This window comes from Chionomys nivalis, chromosome 2 (genome assembly GCF_950005125.1).
Source record: "Chionomys nivalis chromosome 2, mChiNiv1.1, whole genome shotgun sequence".
In the NCBI taxonomy this organism is placed as follows: domain Eukaryota; kingdom Metazoa; phylum Chordata; class Mammalia; order Rodentia; family Cricetidae; genus Chionomys; species Chionomys nivalis.
In genome coordinates, this window is record NC_080087.1 from 59,429,988 (window position 1) to 59,453,846 (window position 23,859).

Here is a 23,859-nt window from a genome sequence, read left to right on the forward strand (position 1 = left end):
AGTAATTCTGCACACATATCCCCAACTTACACAACGTTGTTCAAATGATACTATCCTCTGAGTCAATACACCAACCATATGAGTTGGGCAATATCAAGACCTCATTTTAAAGCATTATTATAGAGAAACATGGTCTGAAATCACACAGCTGTCTACTAAGTCTCAGGTATTTCAACAATGTGCAGAAATTATCTACAAAGAATGGCCACAAGACAATAACATTTATACTCAAATTACAAAGAATCTTTCCAGTCATTGTAAACTTTTTTAATTATTGCTTTTTGAAAGATAAACTGTATAATAAATTATGAAGGATTATCATTGAAAAAATAATTATGGCTAGGCAATAGTTTTAGTAATAGGAAGGCTATGCAAACATATCCACACAAATATTCAAAATACACAGGTTCAAATATATAGACATGGCTGTAAATAAGTATATATATATATAATATGTATATATGTATATATAGTGAGTCTTTGCCTCATTTATGCCCTGAGATTTTTGGTAACTTTGGAGTCCTTCTTAAATTCCAGAGGTGTGGGGAACTACCTCCTGCCAGGAGATCTTTGCAGACCTGGAATTGTTCACAAGCAATTCAATACAGGCACCCTGACTCACCAAGTCATAACCTAAGAAGCAAAGCAAAAACGAAACACTTATTTTCTGAAAATCTTAAGGATCCATTGGTTCAACTGTTTCTTGTTTGACCTTTACAGGCACCAGAGGTAGTGGGTTGCTGTGAGGCAACTTCATGAGGGACAGGTCTGATGACTCATAGAGGCTGCACCCTGAGGAGAGGAGTCCATTCCCCATGTTTCTTTGTAAAGACACTTTCAGACCAGTTTCCTCTTTCTCTTTTCTGACCACAGATAGAATCTCATTCTCCACCATAGAGGTCACATCCATGTTGTCCTCCATGTCCTCAAGACGGTCAGCATTGTCACTAATGTCAAACTTTTCAATTTCTTCATTGATTCGGGTCAGATCCTCCAAAGGCAGCCCAGGGGCTGGGGCCACGGGACAGTTGCCCTTCAGGTGGACCTTGAGGCTGTAGAGATGGATGTAGCTCTTGTGGCATTGGGTGCACTTGTGGGGTCGCTCCCGGGTATGCAGTCGTTTATGCAGCTTCAGGTGCACAAACTGGGTAAACTTGGCAGGGCACACCTTACATTGGTAAGGTTTTTCTCCAGAATGCAGTCGAAGGTGGGTCTTGAGATTGCTTGTGCTGCTGAATCGCTTGTGACAGACCTAGAGTGTGGAGACAAAAGAAGGCAGAGAAAGGATAGAGGGAAAAATCATTAAGATGAAATATTACCAATATTAAATAAAATTACCGATATTAAATATTACCAGTGGAAGGAGCAAGACAACAGGCCAATACCCAGCAACCTTGAAGACCAAAAGCCTCTTAACGGCACTGGCGATGTGTGGTAAGCAATAAGAGGGAGGCACTGTTTCTCTGTGGTGATTTCCTCACCCACTGAAAGCTAACTGTGGCATCCACCCATCACTACAGCCTGTGAGCAGCTGCAGAGCCTCCAGGAGCTTCACAGTACCAGCAGCCCGTGGCCAGGCAGGAATCTTGTGCTGGCTGAAACATCACTGAAAGGCATCACTACAAATATTTTCTACGAAGGTCGAAAGCTCTACCCAGAAAACACTGCCCACCTGACATTCATGTGGCTTTTCTCCCGTGTGCACCAGGTAGTGTTTCTGCAGGTGGGCGAGCTGAGTGAAACCCTTGTTGCAGGTCTGGCATTTGAAAGGCCGTTCTCCACTGTGCACTCTCAAGTGAACCTGGGAAGAAGCCACAGGCGTTAGCTCTAGAGTTGAGATGAGGCTTATCACTCAAGTGTCTGTTCAAAGAGCCAGATGCGTGCGATGTAAGGCCCTTAGGCCTTACATCAAGACAAACCCACATTTTCAGCATTCAGCAGGCCGCACCCTCACAGCCCAGGCCCAAGCTCGGTCTCCTATAGCTCTAGTGCAGTTAAAAACCTGCATCCTGGCAGTCAAGTACAACCCGCACAATGTCTGGAGGCCTACCTTCAGGTTGGAGAGCTGACCGAATGTCTTAGCACAGACATTACACTCATACTTGATCTTGCCGTTCTGCTTCTTCAGCGGGTAGGGAAGAGTCTTGTAACCAGTCATGTTTCTTTTGTTTTTGATGAGATTCATGGCTCCATCAGTGCTGGGGGCTGCCATCACTGCTGAGGTAGCTTTGGGTTGTACCACGTGTTCGGACGTAGCTGCGGTTCCCGCTGTTGGAGAACCACTGGGGGGACTACTCTCGTCCTTCATGCTGGCGGCAGCCCCGGTAAGAGAAAAGGCACTGTGGGGTGCTGGGACAAGCATCTCTCTGGGGTGCTCCGGTGGAAGCAGCCTCCGGGCTCCATCTGTGGGCAGGGAACTTGGTAGGGAAGCTGGGGTGAGCATTGGATGAGGCAGGTTGCCTCCACCAAGGAGGTTGCTGTAGACAGGATACAACCTGGGGAAGAGGCTGAAGTTGTTGATGCCATTGATGTTGTTCATGGTGCTCAAGCCATTGGAACTTAGGCCATAGGGTGGCAATAGGAACTTGGGGTAATGAGCATTGTAAGAGGGGATGAAAGCCGGTGGGAGGGGGGCAGGTGCATAGCTAGGGTAGGAGCCCAGGCCCTCGGAGCCATAGGAAGCATTCAAGTAGGAGTAGGAGTCCCGGGGTTCCGGGGGACCAGGCACCAGGGGCGACACGGTGTTCCCCGGGCTGCCGTGGGGACTGGAGCTCTTGAGGCTCTGCTCCGGGCTGCTTGCCGGAGGGCTTGGAGTTGTGGAAGACGGAAGCGGGCTGTGGGTAATGTAAGTGGGTCTTTCCATCCCGTAGGCCAGGGACGCTTTCAAAAAGTCTTCCGGCAGAGGTGCCCGGATGGGGTAAACAACCCGAGGATAGAAGGGCATGTCAGGGCTCCCATTTTTCCTAAAGCCATCCATGTCCTTTTCTGAAGGGAGGGGTGAAATGTCGGAACGGTAGAAGTCCTTCCTTTTGGAGGAATTGGAGTCCAGTTTTAGGATTTCTTTCACACTGTACTCTCTCTTGGGGACATTCTTTGGATAAAGTTCATTTTTCTCACTACTGTATTGCTTTGGGTTGCTTTCCATTTGTGCTAAAATGAAGAAGAAAGGGCGGTTACTCAGAGACTGTGGAGAATCAAAGTGAAATCAGAAAGCATTCTCTCTTCTTGAGAAACCCGAGCAGTAGCTGGCAATGCGAAGGCTAGACAGACCCCTGGCCCCTTACGCCTCTCCCTCCAGAGGGCTCTGGGCCACCCACTCAGAAGCGCTGCTCCAGTTCCTCCAAGGGGAAGAAGTGGGAATGAGGACAACAACAAAACCCGGGAACAATGGCAGTAGCCTGCACCCAGTAAGTAGCAGCGCGGCTTCCATGGCAGCTTGCACACAGCCGCGGCAGCATTTGGACAATCTCGTTTTCCATTAATGCAAACTATGATAGAAAAGTGCTGTTCAAACTGGAACTGTAGAGCCTTCACTCAGATGGGGTGGAAAAATACAGGGGTGGGGGCTGTCAGAGGTTAATAAGTCATTCTGATGTTTGCAGTTTACCTAAAGGAAATCGGCACACTCTGCAGCCTTAGATGGAAGATTAAACCTAGTTTAAGTAACGAGCAGTCATCAATTTTCAACTCGATTCTCTTTAAATAGGGACTTCCATAAAGCCCTGTTCTAATTGCCTGTGCCAAATAGATTAAGGACACGGATGCTACCCTTTACGGCCATTGTTGGACAGCACTGGAATTTCACCAAGGTTCTTCTGGTCTAACTAGGCTACCATCTGGGCTGGCTCCTGGAATCATGAGGCGTGACAGCCACCTCTGCCAAACCACAACAGGTACTTCCCAAGCCAGTTCAATTACTTACAGCACCAAAGAAAACAGAGGCAGCCAAGAGGAAAACATTTACTCCTAGAGACAGCATATATTGCCTGGTAAAGCTCAGAAGCAGTGAGGACCTTGCTAGACTACCGCAGGCTGACCCTATTACACAGGGAAGATGAGGCCCGCAGGAAAAGTCTCAGCTCAACTTCCCTTGACAATAACACATATGAAACACAGGCTGAGCTATGATTCCTGGGGTGCTCCCTCAAACAGACACTCCTATACCCACAAGTGTGCTGAGGGCAATGGGGGGTGGGCAGCACATGGGTGCAGGGGGTGGGGTGAACGTGCTCCAAGTAGAAGCAAGATTCTTGGCTTCTGCCATTGAAGATGTAGCAGATTCAGGATGACATTTAAGACATGGGGGGAAAAAAGTATCCTTTGTACCCTTATAAAACAGCCCTGTTGGGATTAACTGAGAAGGAACTCCAAGCTTGCTACCTGATAGGTCTGAAGGCGAACTAACTCCTTGGGAGCCCAGAAGTAAACCTTTCCAATCCATTCTGCAGGTTGACAGCCAGAGGGATTCAATTCCAGTTGGAAAGCCCTTTAGAGGACGTTATCTCCCACAGCTGTTATCAGTTACCCCTGGGCAGCCAAAGCCCCAGAATAAACACAGTGGACAACACTATCAGGGAAGATGCTGGTGGGGTCAGTGATGGAAAGCTTGCTGAGGGAGAGCAATTTCTCAAGCCTCTAAACCAAAATAAATATCCCCTTATCAGGCCAATATCAGTCTTTCGGTGAGGCCCAGCAGGCAGGAAGTTCAAATTGTCACTTTTGTTTTTTAAAACTAAAATGGTAAAGGAAAAGAGACAAGTAAGCTGGAAAACTGATAGGCAAGGCACCCCACAGTCACAGGAAGGGATTTACTGGAGGTTGAGAAAAAAAAAAGATAACGACATGGAAGCAGTTCAGGTCAAAAGAAAGAAAAGGAGATTGTGTTGTATACACTGCTCCTAACTCTGCCCCCCCCCTTTTTTTGTGGAGGGGATGGGCCTTTTTCTGCAGCCTTGGTTGGTCAGGAACTTGCTCTGTAAACCATACTGGCCAAGAACTCAGAGATCCACCTGCTTCTGCCTCTCAACTGCCGGGATTAAAGGTGTGCACCACCACACCCAACTCTGCCATTTTTTATGTGGCAAATCATGTCAAAGCCTCATAAAGTTTTTGTGGTAGCCCCACCGTGGAAATGTAACAAATGAAAGCTCGCAGTGTAAGGAATTAGGCTCTCTCTTAGTGTTGCGCCCATGTTTGACCATGTGTTCTTGCTACGCACGTCAGTTACTGAACTGATCTGAAGCTAATGGTTGAGTCAACAAAGAATTCAAAACTTCATTTTTCTCTGCGACACACAAAAGACTCGTGTTCGGTGTCTCTGTATTCAGAAGAACAAGCCGACAGCTTATTCTGAAGGAGTATCTGCAGCCAACTGTCCGTGTCTCTAAAATACTTTACATCTGGAAATTATAGACTGTATATGAAGGTACATTTTTAAAAACTCATCCTTCAGCAGCTGAGTAATCAAAGGAGCTGGTATCATTTCTAACTCTCCCACTTAGCAGCTTGAGTTAACATGAAAAGGAAAAATCAAGATCTGTTTTTGTTCTTAAATCTTAAATGGCTGTAGGCGGACAGAGTCATTTCAAGAGTGAGCTGCCTCTGAGGTTCTGAATGGCTTAATTATGCCGACTCACATTTTCGATCTATAATAAGCAGCCCCAAGACTACAAGAAAGAACCTAGAAGTTCTGCAGTAGGCAAAACAAAGTCTGTTTTCAACTGAAACCGAGAAAGCAGATTAACATTCAGAAGTCTATAATTTGGTCAACTGATTTCTAGATGGGTTAGTTAGATAGATAGAAAAAAATTACCAAAAAGATTGGGAGGGCCAGGAGGTAAATTTAATAGTTCTCTTTTATCTTCTTCCCTCCCTTTTCTTTCTTGCCAGTTTGTGATTTCTGGCCACTTAACTTTCCTTCATCCCTTCCTACTCTTCCCTCCTGTGGAAGTCCTTAGGGAGATTCTGGACAGACCTCTATTGTGCTTTAAGCACAGAACTCCAGCACAGCTCATCCTAGACACATGCTCTCCCTCTGAGGCCTGATGAAATGGTGGAAATTTTCCTGATCACGGTCTCAATCATCAGTTACCACACCTGAGCCAACAGGTTTCACAATCAGCGGCAGGAGCCTTGTAGTGCGACTGTATTGTTAACTCTTCCTTTAGTAGGAATATCAGACAAAGGAGGTGCTAACATGACACTCAGGAGAGTCCTGACTGAACCAAAAGGGAGAGCTGAAGAGCAAAGATGCCATTTCACAGTGTGCATGGGCATTCCTTCTGAACACAAAGAATCAACGCTTGAACCAGGCATGGTGGGCACATGCCTGTAACCCTAGCATTTTGGGAGTTCAGGTGAGATCAGTTAAAGGGCATCCTTGGCTACCTATCAACTTTAAGGTGAGCCTAAGCTGAATGAGGCCCTATCAACACAGTAATAAAAAAACAAAACGCAAACATGGAGGAGAGAGATGGCTCCCTTTGGCCAGGCTGGATGGTACCCACTGTGCTCAGATCGGGGTGCACTGTGCTGAGTTAAGGGCCCTGGGCACAGAACCTATAGTGTGATCCTATGGGAAAGGTGCTGAATCTATGAGTTTTCAGAGAACTGAAAATTCCTGAGAGCCTGAACATTGTAGAAGGGGCATAGAGGCAGAAGCAGGCAAATCTCTGAGTTAGAGGCCAGCCTGGTCTACACAGCCAGTTTCTAGGACAGCCAGGGTCACAGAAAGAAACCCTGTCATGAAAAACCAAAAATCAAAACCTAAACAAACCCTCCCAAGCAAACAAAACCAAAACTTTCAAACCTTCAACATTTCGTTTTAACCAAAAAGTGGTCATTTTAAAAAGTTCTACAAAGTTCATCAGTGCAACCCAGAACATATAAGCATAGTTACAAGAAAGGTTAGAATCTTCTATTCTTAAATTGTTCTGAAATAATTGACTGAAATAAAGGAATACTTTGTAGGCCATGACAGAAACTTTGGCCAAACTGAAAAAAAAAAAAAAAAAAAAAAAAAAGTAAAAGCTTATAAACCTAAGGAACCAAGAATCTGTCAAGATAAAGCGATGGGTGGTTACCGTAAGACTGATTAAAAGATGAGATTAATTCATTTTACCATAAGGAAGGAAGCTAAGATATGAAATCTTTTAGGGTTATTCACTTAGACTACTTGAAAAATTTTGACAGTTTTTCTAGAAACAGCCCTCCACATGAGAGCTTTATTCACAGGTATCTTTACAAGATTTCAATGACCACGCTAAGCCCTGACACATTATGGCATGAGGGACTATAGCCAGCATGTTCAACATGTCCATACCGGTCTGCATTATGCCTCCAATTGCCCCTCTTTGCATAAATTAAATTGGAAATACATTTCTTCCTGTAACTTTCTGAAGACTCAGAGTAGATCATTTTATATCTGTGTATAATAAACATATACAATAAATATCTGATAATTAAGTTTCATAATAAGGTCTAGGGATATTAAAAGTGTTTTCCTCTTCCTAGTCTTAGCTAAAGCCACCTACTTAGTCCAACAGGTGATGAAGCCATATAATTAAACAACATGTTATTAGCTCACAGGGGCAGAACTGACATGACTGGCATTTTTCATTTTTTTTTTTTTTTTTTGTTCTGTAATCCACTTACTGAGATTCATCACTGTGAGCTCTCCAGGATAAGGATAGTGAAGCCTCTCTGCAAAGTCCCGACAATACCACACAAGAAGTTCCTGGTTGGCAGGGATGGGCTTAATGGTGTAGAAGTAGATGTTCATCCCGTTCTGACAGGCAGCCAAGTTTTGCTCGCGGGCAGAGTGAGCTGGATTCACATAGCGCATCCAGTTGCTTTTCTCCTCATTAAAGCCATCGATGAAGTGGTGGAACTCCTCTCTGGAGTAGATCTGTCCAAAAGAGAGGAATGATGCAGGGTGAAAGGCGGCTAGCCCAAAGCCAGGGAAAGCTCCCCCAAATCTCTCAGCATAAATGAACCAAGAGCAAGCAACACAGCACATGTGATTCCAGCTCTCATTGCCTAGCTAGAGAAAGAATCAAATCACTGGTCTGGTGGGACCAGAATCAGAAGAAATGAGGTAAGGCAAGATTTTGTCAGTTACCTTTTCCATTTCAACTTTATGGTCTTTTTTTGGGGGGGGGGGCGGAGGATTGCGGAGTGAGCGGGCAGATAGCCAAAGAATAAAACACAGAATCTCCTCTAAAGAACAGCCTGGAGTGGGCAAAACTGCCACCAAGAGGTACTCTTGTTACAGTAGCGAATAGCGAATGGGCACCTCTGCTCAGCACACTTCCAACTATGCTGACTTTTAGTGCTTTGAGTCACTGGGCAGACGAACAAGCAGAGGACCACGTCAAACTGGGTCTCAGCTTTTTTCTATGGCCTCTGTACTTGTGTTTCCAACACCTCCGCCTGGGGCTCAGACTCTGCAAACATCCTCCACCCCCAACCCTGAGTCCCACAGTAACACTTGTTCAGATGAATACTTGGAACCCTGCCTTTTTGTGGAAACACTGGGTGGGGCAAAGGTGAATTTCACCTGCCATAACAAAGCGAGCCACTGGCACAGAGGCCAGGTTTGACAGTCACGGAGAAGTCACTTCTCCTCTTGGTAAACATGTGCAGCCTTGTGCCTCTCTTTCACGCCAAGAGAGTGGAGATTCCCTGGTAGCTCTGAGGAGGCTGGCTAAAACGGCACACACAGAACCACGCTTTAGGGCTTTTGGAAAAAGAAGAGGAAAAGAAAATATATGGTTCCAGTAAAGAAGAACACAGAATTTTTCCTACCTCTGGCTAACAGCTGTACTCACAAAACTTGGTAAAAAGGCACAGTTAAGACAGGGGGGTAAAAAAACAAAACAAAAATATTCTTACTAAAACCAAGGGGCAATAAACTCACTCCTTATCTTCTCCAGAAAGTTCCTTTCTTTGAAGAGGCACCACCTTCCTGCAGACCCCAGAGCTTTCTTTACACACAAGACAGTCTCCAAGAGGTGTGGTGCTGCTTGCTCACCCCAGAGAGCTCTACGGGCAGCAGGCTATTGCCTTAGCCTTAGTCACACACTGGCTGTGTGAGCAGTTCTGTATTTCTCTCCAACGTTATCAGAAATAAAAAGGAACTCTGTCCCTTTAATACAGGCAGTAAACAGCAGAATCAGTTTCTTTTAAGAGTGACTTCCTGTGAACTGTGAGGGGGATGTATGTGGCTTCATCAAAGCAGCCTGTGAGAGCTTCCGCGGTGTGTCTTGTTAAGAGAAAATCTAACAAGACTGGGCGAATTCAGCTATCAAGAGGGGTTTTCAAGTTTGTTTACTCTGACGCGCAAACTTCCAGGAACATGGGGTTCCAGCGCTCTTGCACTAGGGCGGAAACAGCTAGCCGCGGGTGTCTTGATCCCAGTCGGCTCTCCACAGCTACAGTTTACTGTATCCTCGTTTAAAAGCAGAACTGTGGATGTCATGGAGTCACACACACTCCAAGAAAATAAAATCATGCGTTTGTACAACGCACACCGATGCCTGCCTTTCCATCTATTATCAGGAAGATTAAACACGTGCTGACTCATAGTACAGTTACAAGAAATGTCACTGGTTTCTCAACTTGAACATCTCTTTGACTGTGTAATTTGCATGAAACCTTTTCATTCCTCATAACAGATGTTAATATTCCTGCCCTGGAAGTCAGGCTCTTCCAACATGTGAGGGGTTTTATTCCCCGCTGTGTTTGTTGCATGTGACCCACTGATTTAATTCATTCCTCCCAAGGAAAGCCTTCCACTTACTTATTATTATGATGCTGTACATCTTTAAATGAAACAGAACTGGGAGAGTAATGGGAGACTCTTAGGCGTTTCTTGACTATTTTCAAAATGACAACGTATTAATGACCATGTCAGAGTGTCTTAATTCAGACCATTTGAGGCCAACATTAACAGATCTATGGCTCACATCTGAGAAAGACGATAAAGGTAAAAAGGCACTCATGTTCTCGCGCTGTCAGTCCTGTAGCATTGTATCTCAACACCAAGTAACTATTAAACAGATAAAAATTGAGAGCAAATAATTCTTAACAAATCTACAACTACAGCTGTGGAAGTAGCAAGTTAAATGTCGGGAAATAAAATGTCCTCGATGTAGAAGAGTCTCTCAGGAATAGCTTCATTAGACATTTCCTAAGCAATTTTTTTTCTAAGTTACTTATGCAAAAGCATCAGTCAGGGCAAGCATGATGCAGGCTTGGCCGTATCTTCGGGGGATGTGTACTTTATGTCTGTATGGGAAAGTGCTCCCAAAATTCATGTAGTTCTTCATTTCCAAACTGAGCATGCCAGGGACATCTTTTGGAAAGGGAGGCTGACATTTCTTTATCCACTCCCAATTCAGATTTTACCCATGAATCGCATCTCCTAGGGTGCCTCAGAGTCCTTACAAACCTGGAATCCCAAATGCGACTGTATAGGTCCGAGCTTTTAAAGAGCTGTGCTAAGCCAAGTCTATCATGTCGCATCATGCGGGAATTTTCCTTATGCTTAGCAACTTAAGATACTGACAAATGTAACAGTTCTACAGTGCAGATGGATTTAAATAAAGACTTCTGCGGTCATTCTCTGCCCCACTAACCCACCTTCTACCTATCCTTTCCTAGTGACATTTCTCTTCAAGATAATTCATTTATGATAACTCTTCCATTCAGTTGAAGTGAACTCAGCAAGAAATCAAGAAAGGGTGAAATCTAAGGCTTGGTGACTCATTACTACTTCCTCGAACAGAAATGCAAATGAGCCTGCCCTTGAAGCAAGCAGCAAGCTGTTTCCTTTCATCACAAAGCTCTATGTAATGAGTTGCAAAAATCAAGATTCGCATGTAGTCCATATCTAACCACCTACAGAGCCAATAGTTCCAAGCGGTTTCATCAAACTTGCCCAGAATTCCAGTGTTTCCTTGAGTGAGCCCCATTGTTTCCCATAACTGGTTGAAAAGGAAGTGACCCCGTTCTTTAAGTTCCATCTACCCCCAAATATTGAAAAGTCTTCAAAATGTTTCCTTACTTACCCGCCAAAAATATTTCCTGTTGGCGTTCTTGGGAACCGTGTCATTGGTGTAGATCTCGCCTATCAGGGGTCCAAACCTCGTTCCCTTCGGTATGTACTCCTTACTCACCACTCCAGTTACCTAAAGAGATTAAACATGAACTCATTACACAAACCCAAAGATGTCAATCTTGTTATTTCAGTGAACTGAATTGTCAATCGATGACCTAGCAAGACATCCATGAGGCCTCCACAATTTATACTGCTTTATTTCAGGGATGCCATCGGTCTTTCAATGTTATCCGGGCACCGAAATAGTCCAGCAGATTGTTTGCTGGTGTCTGTGGCTCTTGCTTCATTTCTTTTCATGCTAGAAGACCAGGAGATCAGCATTCTGTTCTAAGAGAATAAAGCCGTGGAGGGAGATGTCAAGATTAGACCCTTCAGTTCCCTCCTTCTCCCTCAAACCATAAACACAGTGTACTTTAGGGGAATAAAAGAGTTTTAACCTCAGAAACCAAAATAATGCTCTTTAGTTCTTCCACCGAGGCCAAAGGAACCAGAAACCAAACACATTAAGTTTTTTTTTTTTTTCATTCCAGATGAGGCCTCCCCCTCCCCTTCTTTCCCTCATAGCTTGTAAGGGCTCTTTACTAGAAGAAAGATCTTTCAAGTAACTTTGTTCTTCTCTAACATCTACTCAATGGTGGTCAGAAGTCCCTCTTTGAAATGGAATGTGTAATGAGGAGACCGTGGCTTCTAAAAGATGTGGCTTCTAAGATCTGAGGAAATGACCTTTTCAGACTGAAGCCTTCATGATTGCAACTCTGAGGGGTTTACTAAAGAAACATGCTAAAACTATGGCAGCTCTTCCTTGATCATAACTTTTCTTTTTTTTTTAAAAAAAAATTAGATACAAACTAGGAAGCAATTCAAATGAACTCTAAGAACTAGTCAGAGTTCACCTTTCACAGTAGAGATTTGTTTTCTCAATTTAAATTTTGTTCTGGTTCAAAAAAGAAAGGAATACCTTACTGAAATGGCCAAGGGCAGTGTAAAAGATAGTATTTATTTCTACTTTTATTTTTCTTGGTGGCGCTTATATAAGTATATGCCTGAAACAGCAGGTGCAGATAAGTGAATTAATGCCTGTTCAGATGGTTTGTGGTGGAATCCAGGACTTTGGTTACACTACACACTGGTACCTCATTCAGTCCATCAAAAACTTAACCTCTGTCTAATAGGGAACAAAGAAACTTACATAGCTTGGACAGACCACTCTTTCTCACATCGGTTTTTTTTTTTTTTAAATCATCAAATGCCCCTTTTCTTGGGTAATCTAATATTTAATATACAGTTAATGGTGCATTCTTGAGACAGGAAAGGGGTGAAGGAAGAGAAAATTTTCTATACTCAATACAACTCGAAACAAAGTTGGTGAGTTAAAAGTGTTATTTTTGGTCCTATATGAATTTGTGGCAAAGGTCTGAAAAAGGCAGCTGTTCATCTCCTCGGCTCTCATTTTGTCTGTCTATGCTTCCAAGAACACTTCACCATTGCTGCTATCTGTTATAGGACAGCATTGGAGAGACAAGAGCATCTCAGAGCACAGACTCTGGAGATGAAAATACACACAGAAAGCCTGGTTTTTCTTCGCTGGTCACGGGCTTGTTTAGGACTTACTTTGTAAAACTCATGGAATTGTCTTCTATAATACACAAATTATTAGACATTTACATTTGAATGCTTATTCCATAATATTAAAATGCCAAACAGGAAAAACAAATAATGCCATTTGTCAGTGAGCCAATAATTAGCAGCTGATAATTTCAACATATCCACTTGAAAGCAGTAATTTTGAGAAAGGCACTCGACTGGTTCCTCAACTTGGTTTTAAATTACAGCCTCCTGCAGACGGTGTCTTCGGAGTCAGAGCCTGATTACCAACAAGGGGCAGTACACTGAGGTCACAGTTTCCCTTCCAAATTGCTGTCCCTCTCCCTCCAGAACGGCCCCTTGGTTTTCACCTGTCAGTCTTACCCTAAGAAAACACATTTTCTTGTGGCCAAAATTTAATTAGAATCTTGTTCCTACAACCAAAGAATGTGGGGAAGGCATAAACTATCTAGTGCCTCTCATGGCACAACTATGGACTCGGCACTGTGGATGTTTACGTTAGTATTGGAAGCACCTGCCATCTATCTATAACCTCACAATCACACATGAACAGATAAGACACGAGAACAATGAAAGAGCAAGTAGCCTTTTTAAGAAAGAAAGTACTGGTGTGGCTTCATATCTCAGCTACTCTGAAGGCTGAGGCAAGAGATTGGTGAGTTCAAGGTCGGTCTGGGAAATATAACCAGACTGAACTTTGATCTTAGATGATTTTTATGAATAACGTAGAACCTTAATAATTAGAATTCCTACTATAAACAGAGCTGAGAGGTAGAGAAAAATGAACACTGATAGACAAACAAAGACACACAATTCAGCGTTCTGAGATTAGAGGAATCCTGTTGTGTCAAAGTCACATATCTTTCACTAGCCGGGGTGGAAGCCTCTAATCATAGTATGAAGGATGTGGAAAGATCACCGGCTTCTGGCCTGTGTTCACACTATAGACATCTCAAGATTCTATCTCAGAAAACAACACCAGCTCAGCCATCTATATCCACTCTAAGCTCAGCATGCTAATGACACACAGCAAACACCTCCGTGTCAAATACACGGTCGCTTTGTTAGTCAAAGAAGATATAAAAACTGCAGCTCTAAGACGGGAACAGGAGCCAGAGTTGTTCTTAATGGAAAGTAGAAAACCAACTTAGAGGCCTCCTGGTCCTTAAAGATCCAGATGAGTATCATAGCTCAACCCCACCTCCCTAACCCATTGTTTACAGCGTTCTATCCTAGGATCGAGCAAATGGTACAGAGGAACTTGGCCTGTGCTTTGAGCTGCACAGTGCTAAAAACACTAATTAAGTGTGTGTGTGTGTGTGTGTGTGTGTGTGTGTGTTCACCTAACGCAGGAAGGAAACTTCACTGGAACTGACCAGGGTCCTAAAGAATTACTGCTGGGGACTGGCCGCTATGTGCCTTCTATAAACCTATCAGTAAGAGAAAGAGGCCTGCAAAGGCTGCCCATGCTTCATCTGCCCCTACAGAAGCCCTTCACGCTTGCTTTATGTACTGAGCCGACCCTTCTGCCACCTGGGCACATCCGTCTCTGTCAGGGCTTTGGCTATAGAACACAAACTGTCTGGAGCTTCGAGACAAAAACCAGGGCTTCTTTTTAACCTTACAAAATAAAGTTTATTAACAGTTCAGGATGAAATGAATGGGAATATGGAATGAAAATTCGATACTAAGGACAGCGTGGGTTTGTTTGTTTACTTTTAAAACAATCCACCCTTTAGATAGTGTGCAATATACACGCTGAAGAAAGCACAGGGATTTGAAAGAGACGCTATTCGGTTCCCAATGTTGTCCGAGCTTCCGCACTTCAAATTAAGAGTATTTTAATTACTTGTGATCTTTCTGCTCCCCAAATCTCATCCAGATAGATTTTTTTTTCTCTCTCTATTTTGACTGTAAGGGCATAGATGTCAGTCTGTATTTTGCTCCATTTTTCACAGGAATGAACAGGTGATTTTGAAAGGTTTCCAACGTTGTTATCTTTCTACTAAAGGAAATGCGGTAATGCCTTGCCTTCCACTACCAAATCAAAGAGTTTGGAGGTGGAATTGCATGTTATGGTGAGATCCTTTCCAGATGGCTCACCTTAATAATGGACCTCAATCGGAATAGACACCAAGTCCTTGCGATCTGCCCGATGCTTCTCAGCACTCAACTTCAAATCAGAGTCTCAGAGGAGCCAAGTGCCCCTTGAGGACAAGCCACCCCAGCTGACAGCAGAAACCTGGCCTGGACACTACTCCTAAACCTCCAATTGACTTGTCTGTAGTCAAATCCTCACAGATTATTTCAGGAGGCCGAGGGGAAACTCCCCACAAAAGAATAACCCACCAGCTTAAACGTTCTCAAAGTTTTAAATAGCATGTCTGTATTTGGTTTTAGATCTGGAAATAGGAAGTAAGAACAGCCTCAATAAAAAGTGCACCGTGATTTTGAGCCAGATCTAAAAACTAACGTTAAGATCAGAAATACAGCTTGTATGTTTTGTTTTTAAACCAAGGGGGTGGGGTGGTGGGAAGGTGCTGACACATAGCACAAATTCATAATGAAAAATGATCTTGCTAAAAAAAAAAATTCCCCAGGATGTCAGCACACAGCACATAAAGTAACAGCTTTTGCTATTTTAATGAAAACATTTAAAGATGACTGAGATAAATCAGTCAGATAAAACATGCACGTAGAAAGAAAGGCCCTTTCTCTGTTCCTCGGCTCCTGGGACTCACAGCACTAACTGAACAACGAACGGATGGTGATGTATGTAAACATTTCAGCGAGCCTGGAGCTTCTGTCCCCGGTGTGGTTTGCATCTATCATGCCCATAACGGCTCAATTCTCTTTCACCACCCCTAAGGAGCTGTCCCAAAGTTCAAAACGGGGGGGGGGGGGGGGAGGGGGGGCGGCGAGCGACTGAAGCACACATTTGGTGTAAGCATGAGACAGGATGATATTGAATTTTGTTTCCTGGTTGCTTTTGTGATAAATAGGTACACTACCTCCTATTCAGCTGTTCCACCTAAGTAAAATATGGGAAGAAGGACAAAGAATTCAACTTCCTACTGCTATGAAGAACTCCCCTCAGGAACACAAGTACTCTCTCTTCCTGGTTGCTTAACATTACAGAAATAGGGAAGAATTCAGCAGAAAAAAAAAAAAACCAATAGGCTTAGTAAAAAGATAAATAAAGCCACAGTGACACCAAGAGGGACCAGAGGAGCATGATCTAGAAACACCTGGAGCAACCAGAGAACTTTGCTTCCAGTCTGTGCCTGACTGTAACGACATAGCCTTTGGGGAAGCTGACTATCTCTCTGAACCTTGAACTAAATGATCTAATAGCAGAACTCCACTCAGCCATGATTTTCAGTAGAATGACAAAAATTGAAAAACTTTAAAGAGCTGAACCGAGAAGAACATTGTAGGGTAACAAGGCAAGGACCCACAAAATGGGGGTCTCTACTTCTATCATGATAGGCTGAAGAGACAACAGGACATGAATGACCCTTTTGAGTGGACAGATATTTAGTCAAATATGATGCGGCAAAAAACGGACTATACCTTTTAAAGCCACAGGCAGGCCTCAAACCCCCAAACAAATGCTACATTGACTCCAAGATCTATCTGCTCAGAGGCCTCTATTGCTTTCGGGAAGAGGTATAATTAAAGCTGACCTCTGGGGTTACAGTTTTTAGGGAATATTTATATACAAACCACAATTTAAATTTTTTTTTTATAAAATCTAACACCATTCTCCCATCAGAAGGAAAACAAGATGAAGCTTTAGTGAAACTCAAGGCTGAATTCCTCTCTTCAAGTTTAGATCTGTCTCCCCCTCCCTCCTTCTTAAAAACATTGAACTCAGACACACAAACAGGAAAGAGACAAAGTATTTCCCGACTTTCACATGCTGCTCCTTCGGGAAGGAGGAAAGGGATTCAGCGTGGCCATAATGAGTACTCCCAGGAGCAAATCTGGGACTTTTACAACACAGGACCTCCTTTCACTGCCCCCTTAAGACAGTAGGCATGAGAACCCACTGTGGGTGGTGGTAATGGTGGGAAGTCTGCTGAGGTTGATCCTCAGCAACTTGGCCCATCAAGAGAGCAACTGCCGGAGGTAGAGTCTCAGAGCAAGAGGTGGTTCTGCAAATCACTTCCCAGCCACACATCTCACCGGCTTTAATTGTTATATAAAAGGGTAAACACAAATCAGGTGCTCCTCAGTTGCTTGTCCCTTTGAAACAACAAAGAGGGTACCCACTTCAGAAGCAAGTGGGCCTGCCAGCCTGGCCAAGGCAAAGGAGCTGCCTCAGGTAAACAGTGGTTAGTGAAGTCATCCTGACAGAGGACACTTTTACGTGACCCTCTTCCTTCCCGGTTAATGCCATCACTTCAGTTAATAAACATGTCAAGGTTTTGAGAATAAATTTAGAAACCCAGCTAATAAAGCTGGCTCGTTAAAAGAGAATTAAGCCATCTCAGGAGCAAAAGGAGACAAAAGAAAACATCTTTTCCTCAGAAAATTTCCTTTAAAGTTGTGTAGGACAGGGCCCGTGTGGCCAGGAGAGATGTAGCTCCTGTACAGCTCTGCCCACCAGAGCTGCAAGTCAGCTCTTCCAAGACATGTCAATTTGCCAAAAGATTTAACTGTTTACTAATTAGTACAGAACAGCTGACAGGAGGAGGAAACCAACAGGAATTGGCTTGAAGGGAAAGCAATGAAAACAGCGGCTAGAGCGATCAATTATTTGCCAATACATATAAATACTCACAATGCTCAAAGAGAGCAGGGGAATTAACCCAAGTGCCAGTCAGTCTTCAATAAGGCAGAGGCTTACCTCTTTGCTGTTGCCGGTGGCATACTTGAAAAGCAGGTTCCTTGGTAAGGATGCCTCTGCTTGAACAGAAGTACCCCCGTCGGCGCCGGAATCCCAGGGGTGGTCGTTCACTATGTAGGTACACTTCTCTTCAAACTCAGCCTCTGTCCATTGAGTCATATCAGCTTCCTCCATGTCCATTTTCATGATCCCAGTCCTCTCTGCTAACCCTTGAAACTTCACGGAGCTGGAGATATACTTAGGGGCAGCCTGGAAGAGAAGGGAAAGGCCTTTAATCCCCATTGTCCGGCGTTCCTGTGGCTCCCTCTGAGAGGCTATGACTAACACAGTAGTCTGAAGACTTTAAAAGCTGATGGAGTACTTGTACAGTTGAGTAAGAGTCCAAAGCCGTATAAAGCAGACTGCCTTGAAGAAGCACGATTTTAAAATACAACCCTTGGCTAGGGGGAAAAATTATATATATATTGGCAACTCGGGAGAAAAGGAACAGCTACCTTTGAGCAATCCTTGACTTTACCTCTGAAGGCAGAATATGTTGTGGGCGCTGCTGCGTCCTGTGTCCCGGGACGCCTGGGGTCATGGCCGCCAGACCCTCAGCGCCGTGGAAAAGCTGCCTCAAGAGAAGTGTCACAAACAAGGAGAGGAAGAGGAAGGAGCGCTGTCTGCCTCTGAATGAAGCTAAAAATGGAAAGCGCGTGTGGTGCAGGAGCGGAACCCAGCCTGCCTTTTCCAAATGGGGAAGACTGAACTTTCCCACCAGCTCCCTATGCGAAACAACTTTCAAAACAACTGGGTTGTCCCCCTCCCTCTGGCGCGCTGTCTCTTTCATCCTCCAGCAGCGAAGCACGAGAGGGATTGCATCCTGCCAGTATCAATGAGTACCAGCCTTCCCGAGGTCTCATGGACCACAGGAAAAGAGAAATGGGTGAAGGGTGCTGCAGCCTTTTTGGATCGGTGGGCATCTCAAGCCAGATAGGAATAAAAACAAAATATAAAAATATTCATAGAATTCCCCGAAGAGAATTCCTTTAGGAACTCTCGGCTACAAATAGCACTTTCCATCTAAATGTGAAAGTGCACAAATTCCCAGAAGTCACTGAAGGGGCACAGCTTACTGTAACTAAGTCATACAGAAGACGCGGGGATCCTCCTGGAATCTGCCCTCGGAAAGAGTACTTTCCAGAGAGGAAAAACAAACGCAACGCATTCCCACACAGACGCGACGGATTAAAAATTAGGAATAAGGATATCCATGTAAGAACACGCGCTAGGAAAACGTAAACACTGCGGGAGCCCCTCGAGGTGCTTTTCACATTTCCCCACTTCTTCCCTAAATATCATGCTCCTGGGGTAGGGGTGGGGGATGTTAAGTTGTCTTTGCCCCAGTTACAACTTGTAAGGTCATGTTGGACAAACGATGTTAAATTTAATAAAATTGAAAACCTAAGCCAACCCTGGATAGTTGCTTTGCTGGCAGCGGGTGAGGAAGCGGACTAGAACCACTACTGAAATTTCAGTGAATTGACAATTATGTCTAGAACTGAAAGGGTTAATGATTCATACGGGAAAAGTCTTTTAAATGTTTGACAGTGTTCCGCGCATTAAAGCAGAAGCCTTGGTTTCTACTGCGGCTGCATTCTTAAAATAAATAATAAATAAAAATAAAAAGAAAGAAAAAAAAAGAGAGAAAGGAATGAAAAGTTTTCAAATAAGATTAAAAACAGAATCCAGTTCCTTACCAAGGTCGTACCCACACGTTTTTCCAAAAGAAGATCCAACATCTGAGATAAGGTTCGCTCATGTCCACCCAGTCCACATCCTCCAGCGTCCCGGCTGGACTGAGCAGCACTGACGCGCACCTCGGCAGTCCCTCCTTTTCTACGACCGCGGGCCGGGCTGGCTCCGGGCGGACAGGTGCTGCGCGCTGCTCTTGCGTCTCAGCAACACTGGAGGGCCGAGTGTCACGGCAGCACTGTCGCTCTTCCTCCTCCCTGCCTGCCGCAGACTTTACCAACTGACGGGTCTGATTCACTCCTACCAGCCGCCGGGATGGGGGCGTGGCCGCACCTGGACGGCCCAGCCGTGCGGCGGGTTCAGGGTCCCCCCTCCCCCCACGCCGCCCCCGATTGCGAGCCGCCGCAGCTTCCTCTCTTTGCAAGTGGATTTCAACACGGACTGGGAATCTTCTTACTTCCCTTTCCAGGCGCTTGCCCTCCACGTTTACTCACGCTGCGCTGCGATTGTATTCTAAGTACTCCAGATCGCCTGCTTCCTGCCGCGGCAGAATGGGGCGGGGTGGGGTGGGGGGGGGAACACTCCTCCTCCGAAGAAAACCCAAATCACCTAAACTCGGTGTCTCAGTTACAGGATTCGACGTAGTTGGAAGAACAGAGTTAAAGTATTTTGGCTTCACATGCAACACAAGGACTCTGTGGTAGTCCTGGAGTCGTTGCCAATGAAATAAATATTCTAAGGCGTTTCTCCTCTACTATTTAAACATGTAGAATTTCATTTTTCCTGCTCACTGGATACATTTTACTTGGGTAGACCTAACTTCCTTCTTTCAACCTTTAGGAAATAGGGAAACAGGAAAAAGTTATGATCGTGTATACTGGTTTTGTTATGCCTATACCGCTCATCTCCGAATCCGCAGCCAGGCTTCTGAGGATGTACTGCAGGGCAGAGGATGAATGGCTCGCAGTTAAAAGGGGGATATTGAACTGATCACTGTGAGTGGAAAGCTGTTGGAGGCAGTAATTAGTGGGGCTTGTTCTGAGCCTGGGTGGCTTCTGCCTCAGCCCCAGTCAATCCTCCGGAGAAGGAAGAGCATCCTGTGATGATGGCATACAATGTCCTGTTTGTTTATTATTAAGAGCGTGGACCTTGCATTCCTGCTTCTCATTACAAAACAAACCAGATGCTCTACTTCCTTCAATGGTCTTGTGCCTTCAGCAAGGAATCCTCTAATTCAGAGAAACAATGATGCAAAGGCCCCATTTATAGCTGGCACCCCATCACTATGCCTGTTTAGATCATGGAAATTCAAGTCGTCCACTTTTCCTGCTTGCCTCATCACAGTTTTTTTGTTGTTGTTTTGTTTTGTTTTTTTAAAATCAGCTTTCCTTCAATCTTAGGCTGCGGTGTCTTTTCTAGTATTTTAAACACACGAGACATCCACACCCGCCCACATCCACATCCACACCCACATTCACACACCCAGACCCAACCTAATGATACCAACTTAGTCATACAATGAAGTGGACATTTGAGTATTTGTTTACAGGAAGAAATGAAACACAGCAAAACAAAACCCCAACTGAATCATAAAGACAGGCCTGTTTATCTTTAATTTTTCTTTCAAGAAACTTTCCCAGAATTTTTGGGAGGCGGATGGGATGGGGTTGGAAGTAAAAGATTGTATCGCAGAAAATGGTATGTACATGTAAAAGTCCTTGTACAAACTGTGTGTAGTTTAGAACAATCAAATGCCCACCGGGGGACGAGAGTAGCCCACACTCTCCGGGGCTATAGGTCCACCTGTTATTACATGTTTTGCCAGAGGGGGCGCTAGCACCAAGAGGAAACAGGCTGTACGCTTGCTCTTGTGCCCGTGGTGTGAAACTGAATGAACAATTCTTAGGAGTTCTCAGAAAGGTCCAAGTGATAATTAAACAAAAGAAATCCAGCCTTCTGCAGAGGGTTTATTAACTGATGCTGAGTCAGCACCACGATGGACAGAAAAACAATGTAGTCATCCCGAGGGCTGGCCTACTGCTAGCTGTCTCCACTGCCGATCAGTTAACACGTTTTTCTCACTTCCCTTTCAGGATAAGTTCTGCTCCTGAGCCACAGAGTGCAACTGCCAGTGAGTCCGCGACAGCGGCGTAAAGGGATAGGCAAAGGGTGGCAGGCAGGGTGGGAAGAGGGCTATTTTAGGCCAAATATTTGCTTTAATGACTGGAAGATGCCAGTGAATCAACTCACGGTTAATTAATATCAGCCTGCACTCACCTTCTGAGGTGGTGAAATGGCTTGAGTCTAGGGAGGACGCAAACATCAAATACCAGTGTGAGGCTTAGCCAGGCAACCCTAAAATTAGTTCCAGGTGTTTCTGCTGAGTTGGACAAAGTCATAGGTGGAACTATCAGGAAAGTAGATTTTGGGAATACAGTTTTGGAATACAATGTCCTTGTCGTGTTTATTTCTTGTTTCAAAGAGATGAGGAAAAAAAACACAAATAGCTCTAGGCCAAATTTTGAGAATGATTATGGAGTTAAGGACAGATAATGATGTAACTTAAAATGAAGGGCCCAGAAAAGGAGAAAGGAAAATGGAAAGGAAGCAAGATCCATATTCAGAAAAGTCATATTCATATTACAGTACCTAGGTGTTGTCCAGTGCAGAACTGCGAGGCAGGTGAGAAAGGGACCGGTCGTGAGAGTCACCCAGCCCTCCTGAACACCACAGCAGGGCTATCCTGAATGTGGACTAAGGCTGGGAGTTACTCGCGCGGGGACGATGCAGAGAGCTGAGGCTGCCACGCTCTGCAATCTTCAGTGTCAAAATGTTTGCTCTAAGCAATCCCTGGGCCCATCTTCAGTCACTGTGTTGTCTTCTCCAGGGTTAGGACACCCAAAACTCCCTCAGCAATTGCCTTTATTAATCGGCCTTTCCCAGGTGGAGTTCACTCATAAGGACTGTGAGAAATGGTAGCCCATCGCAAGCAATCCCAAAGCTCTGTTCTCAGAAACCCTGCTCTTTCTTCTGATGCATCATCATAAGCCAACTTTTATTCAGTTTCAGTGCCTGGGCCAGGTCCCTGCCCCCTCGGCCAGACGGCTGTATGGGGCAAAGGACTATTGTAGCTATTGCAGCACGAAGGGAGATTGAGCACCAAATCTGGAGACTGGGCTCCACTTGGGTTAAAAAACCTTTTTTTTTTCCCTAAGGAAAGTTAAAAAAAAAAATGGGATGAAATATGCTCAAGATGAAACGAGTTTTCATTTTCTAATTCAACTCCTGCTCTAACCAAACAAGGTCAATGACAGGCTAACCACATCAATAGAGCACCCCCCACCCTCTTCCCCACTCCCTACTCACCCACCCACTCTCAACCCCCACACCCATTTCCCACTTCCTGTAAGTTAGGCATCTTCATGCTGGTAAACATTTGGGGACCAACTGTAAGCCTGAGCCTAAGAGAGGGGCACTGTGGCTTTGAAGGCCTCCCACATGTCTCAAAGCCAGGATGAGAACTGAAGGGGCATTTGGTTTTTAAACTCTAACAGCCTTTTCAACTCAAGTCACTGGGCTTGGCTTCTCTGGCTGCCTTTCTTTTTCTTTTCTTTCTTTCTTTTGAAAAAAAAAAAAAGCTGGACAAGAAGAACAAGTATGTGTGTGAGCGAGACAGAATGTATGTATGACACATGCTGTATTATGATGTGGAGTGTGTGTCATGGGTGTGATATGTGTATGTTTCAGTGATGTGTTAAATCAATTTAAAAATAGCATCAGCTCCCTTTGCATGACACAGCTTTACCTCCCCAAAACTGGAGCAAACACTGGCAGGGCCCAGACTTCGCAATGGTGATCCTAGGGGCCTGTGGCATGCTTTAGAATGATGTCAGTGTTTTGACTTCCTAAAGAACGGAAACAAAGATTAAGTAAATTAAAGAATAGCTACATTCCTCTAGGAATGTAGCAAAGATAAGTGCTCTCCTGAGGCCTGTAAAAACCTTGGAGACGGCTACCATGTCAGGACTTCCCAGAGCCGTCCATACCCGACGCCTCAGTATATTTTGGTTTGTCATCAGAGTTACAGTTTTGTTTTTATCTAATTATTCACATATTTTAAAGTTATTCATTCCGTTGAACATCCACCAACTTAACAAATAATGCCAGCAGTGCGCCTCATCTCCGTGGCATCTGTGGGGGAAACCGCTGTGGGTTTCCACGATCTGATTGCCTTCCTAATCATGCTTTTATTATGGTGATTCAGACATGAGGGATCTTAATTCCTGAAAAGGCTGTGGGAAAAGCAATCATTTCTGAACCCAGAAAATGTCTTCTAAGCCTGAATTTGGAGGGAAAGGAATGAGGCGGTACTGACAGGAGGCAGAGCAGAGGCCCTGACTGAAGGAGAGAGGGGCATCAGGGCAGGTGCACACTCCAAAGCAGGTCTCTTGTGTCTCCTCTCCTCTGGGGGAGGAAGAATAGCTTCCACCTCAGTGAGACCCTGGGGCAAATGTTTGCCTCTCTCTTTCTGTGGGAGGAGAAGCCTGCC

The 23,859-nt window shown here is 44.6% G+C and overlaps 1 protein-coding gene across 4 annotated transcripts; it reads right to left on the reverse strand.

The window, feature by feature from the left end:
* Nucleotides 1-499: 499 nt before the first annotated feature.
* On the reverse strand, nt 500-19,472 carry Prdm1 (PR/SET domain 1). 4 transcript variants are annotated; one of them, XM_057762490.1, is made up of 8 exons: nt 19,316-19,377; nt 17,938-18,016; nt 17,577-17,825; nt 11,070-11,189; nt 7,654-7,906; nt 2,051-3,150; nt 1,673-1,801; nt 500-1,252 (listed from the first exon to the last, which is right to left on the reverse strand). In XM_057762490.1, exons 1-8 carry the CDS (start codon nt 19,375-19,377, stop codon nt 677-679), a joined length of 2,568 nt encoding a protein of 855 aa, XP_057618473.1. In that variant the 3' UTR covers nt 500-676. The 4 variants fall into 4 exon arrangements, with proteins under 4 accessions (XP_057618473.1, XP_057618476.1, XP_057618474.1 ...); XM_057762493.1 differs by lacking the exon at nt 17,938-18,016 and having other exon boundaries at nt 19,316-19,472; XM_057762491.1 differs by lacking the exons at nt 1,673-1,801; nt 17,938-18,016 and having other exon boundaries at nt 19,316-19,447.
* Between the last annotated feature and the right edge of the window lie 4,387 nt (nt 19,473-23,859).

What these genes read in the sequence shown, in the direction of transcription:
- Prdm1 (XM_057762490.1), bottom strand. Translation starts at nt 19,377, where the DNA reads ATGAGCGAACCTTATCTCAGATGTTGGATCTTCTTTTGGAAAAACGTG. An exon ending in ACAGGAAATATTTTTGGCGG is followed by an intron (nt 7,907 to 11,069) that starts GTAAGTAAGGAA and finishes TCTTTTGGACAG; the next exon opens with ATCTACTCCAGAGAGGAGTT. An exon ending in AAAAGCCACATGAATGTCAG is followed by an intron (nt 1,253 to 1,672) that starts GTGGGCAGTGTT and finishes TCCACACTCTAG; the next exon opens with GTCTGTCACAAGCGATTCAG.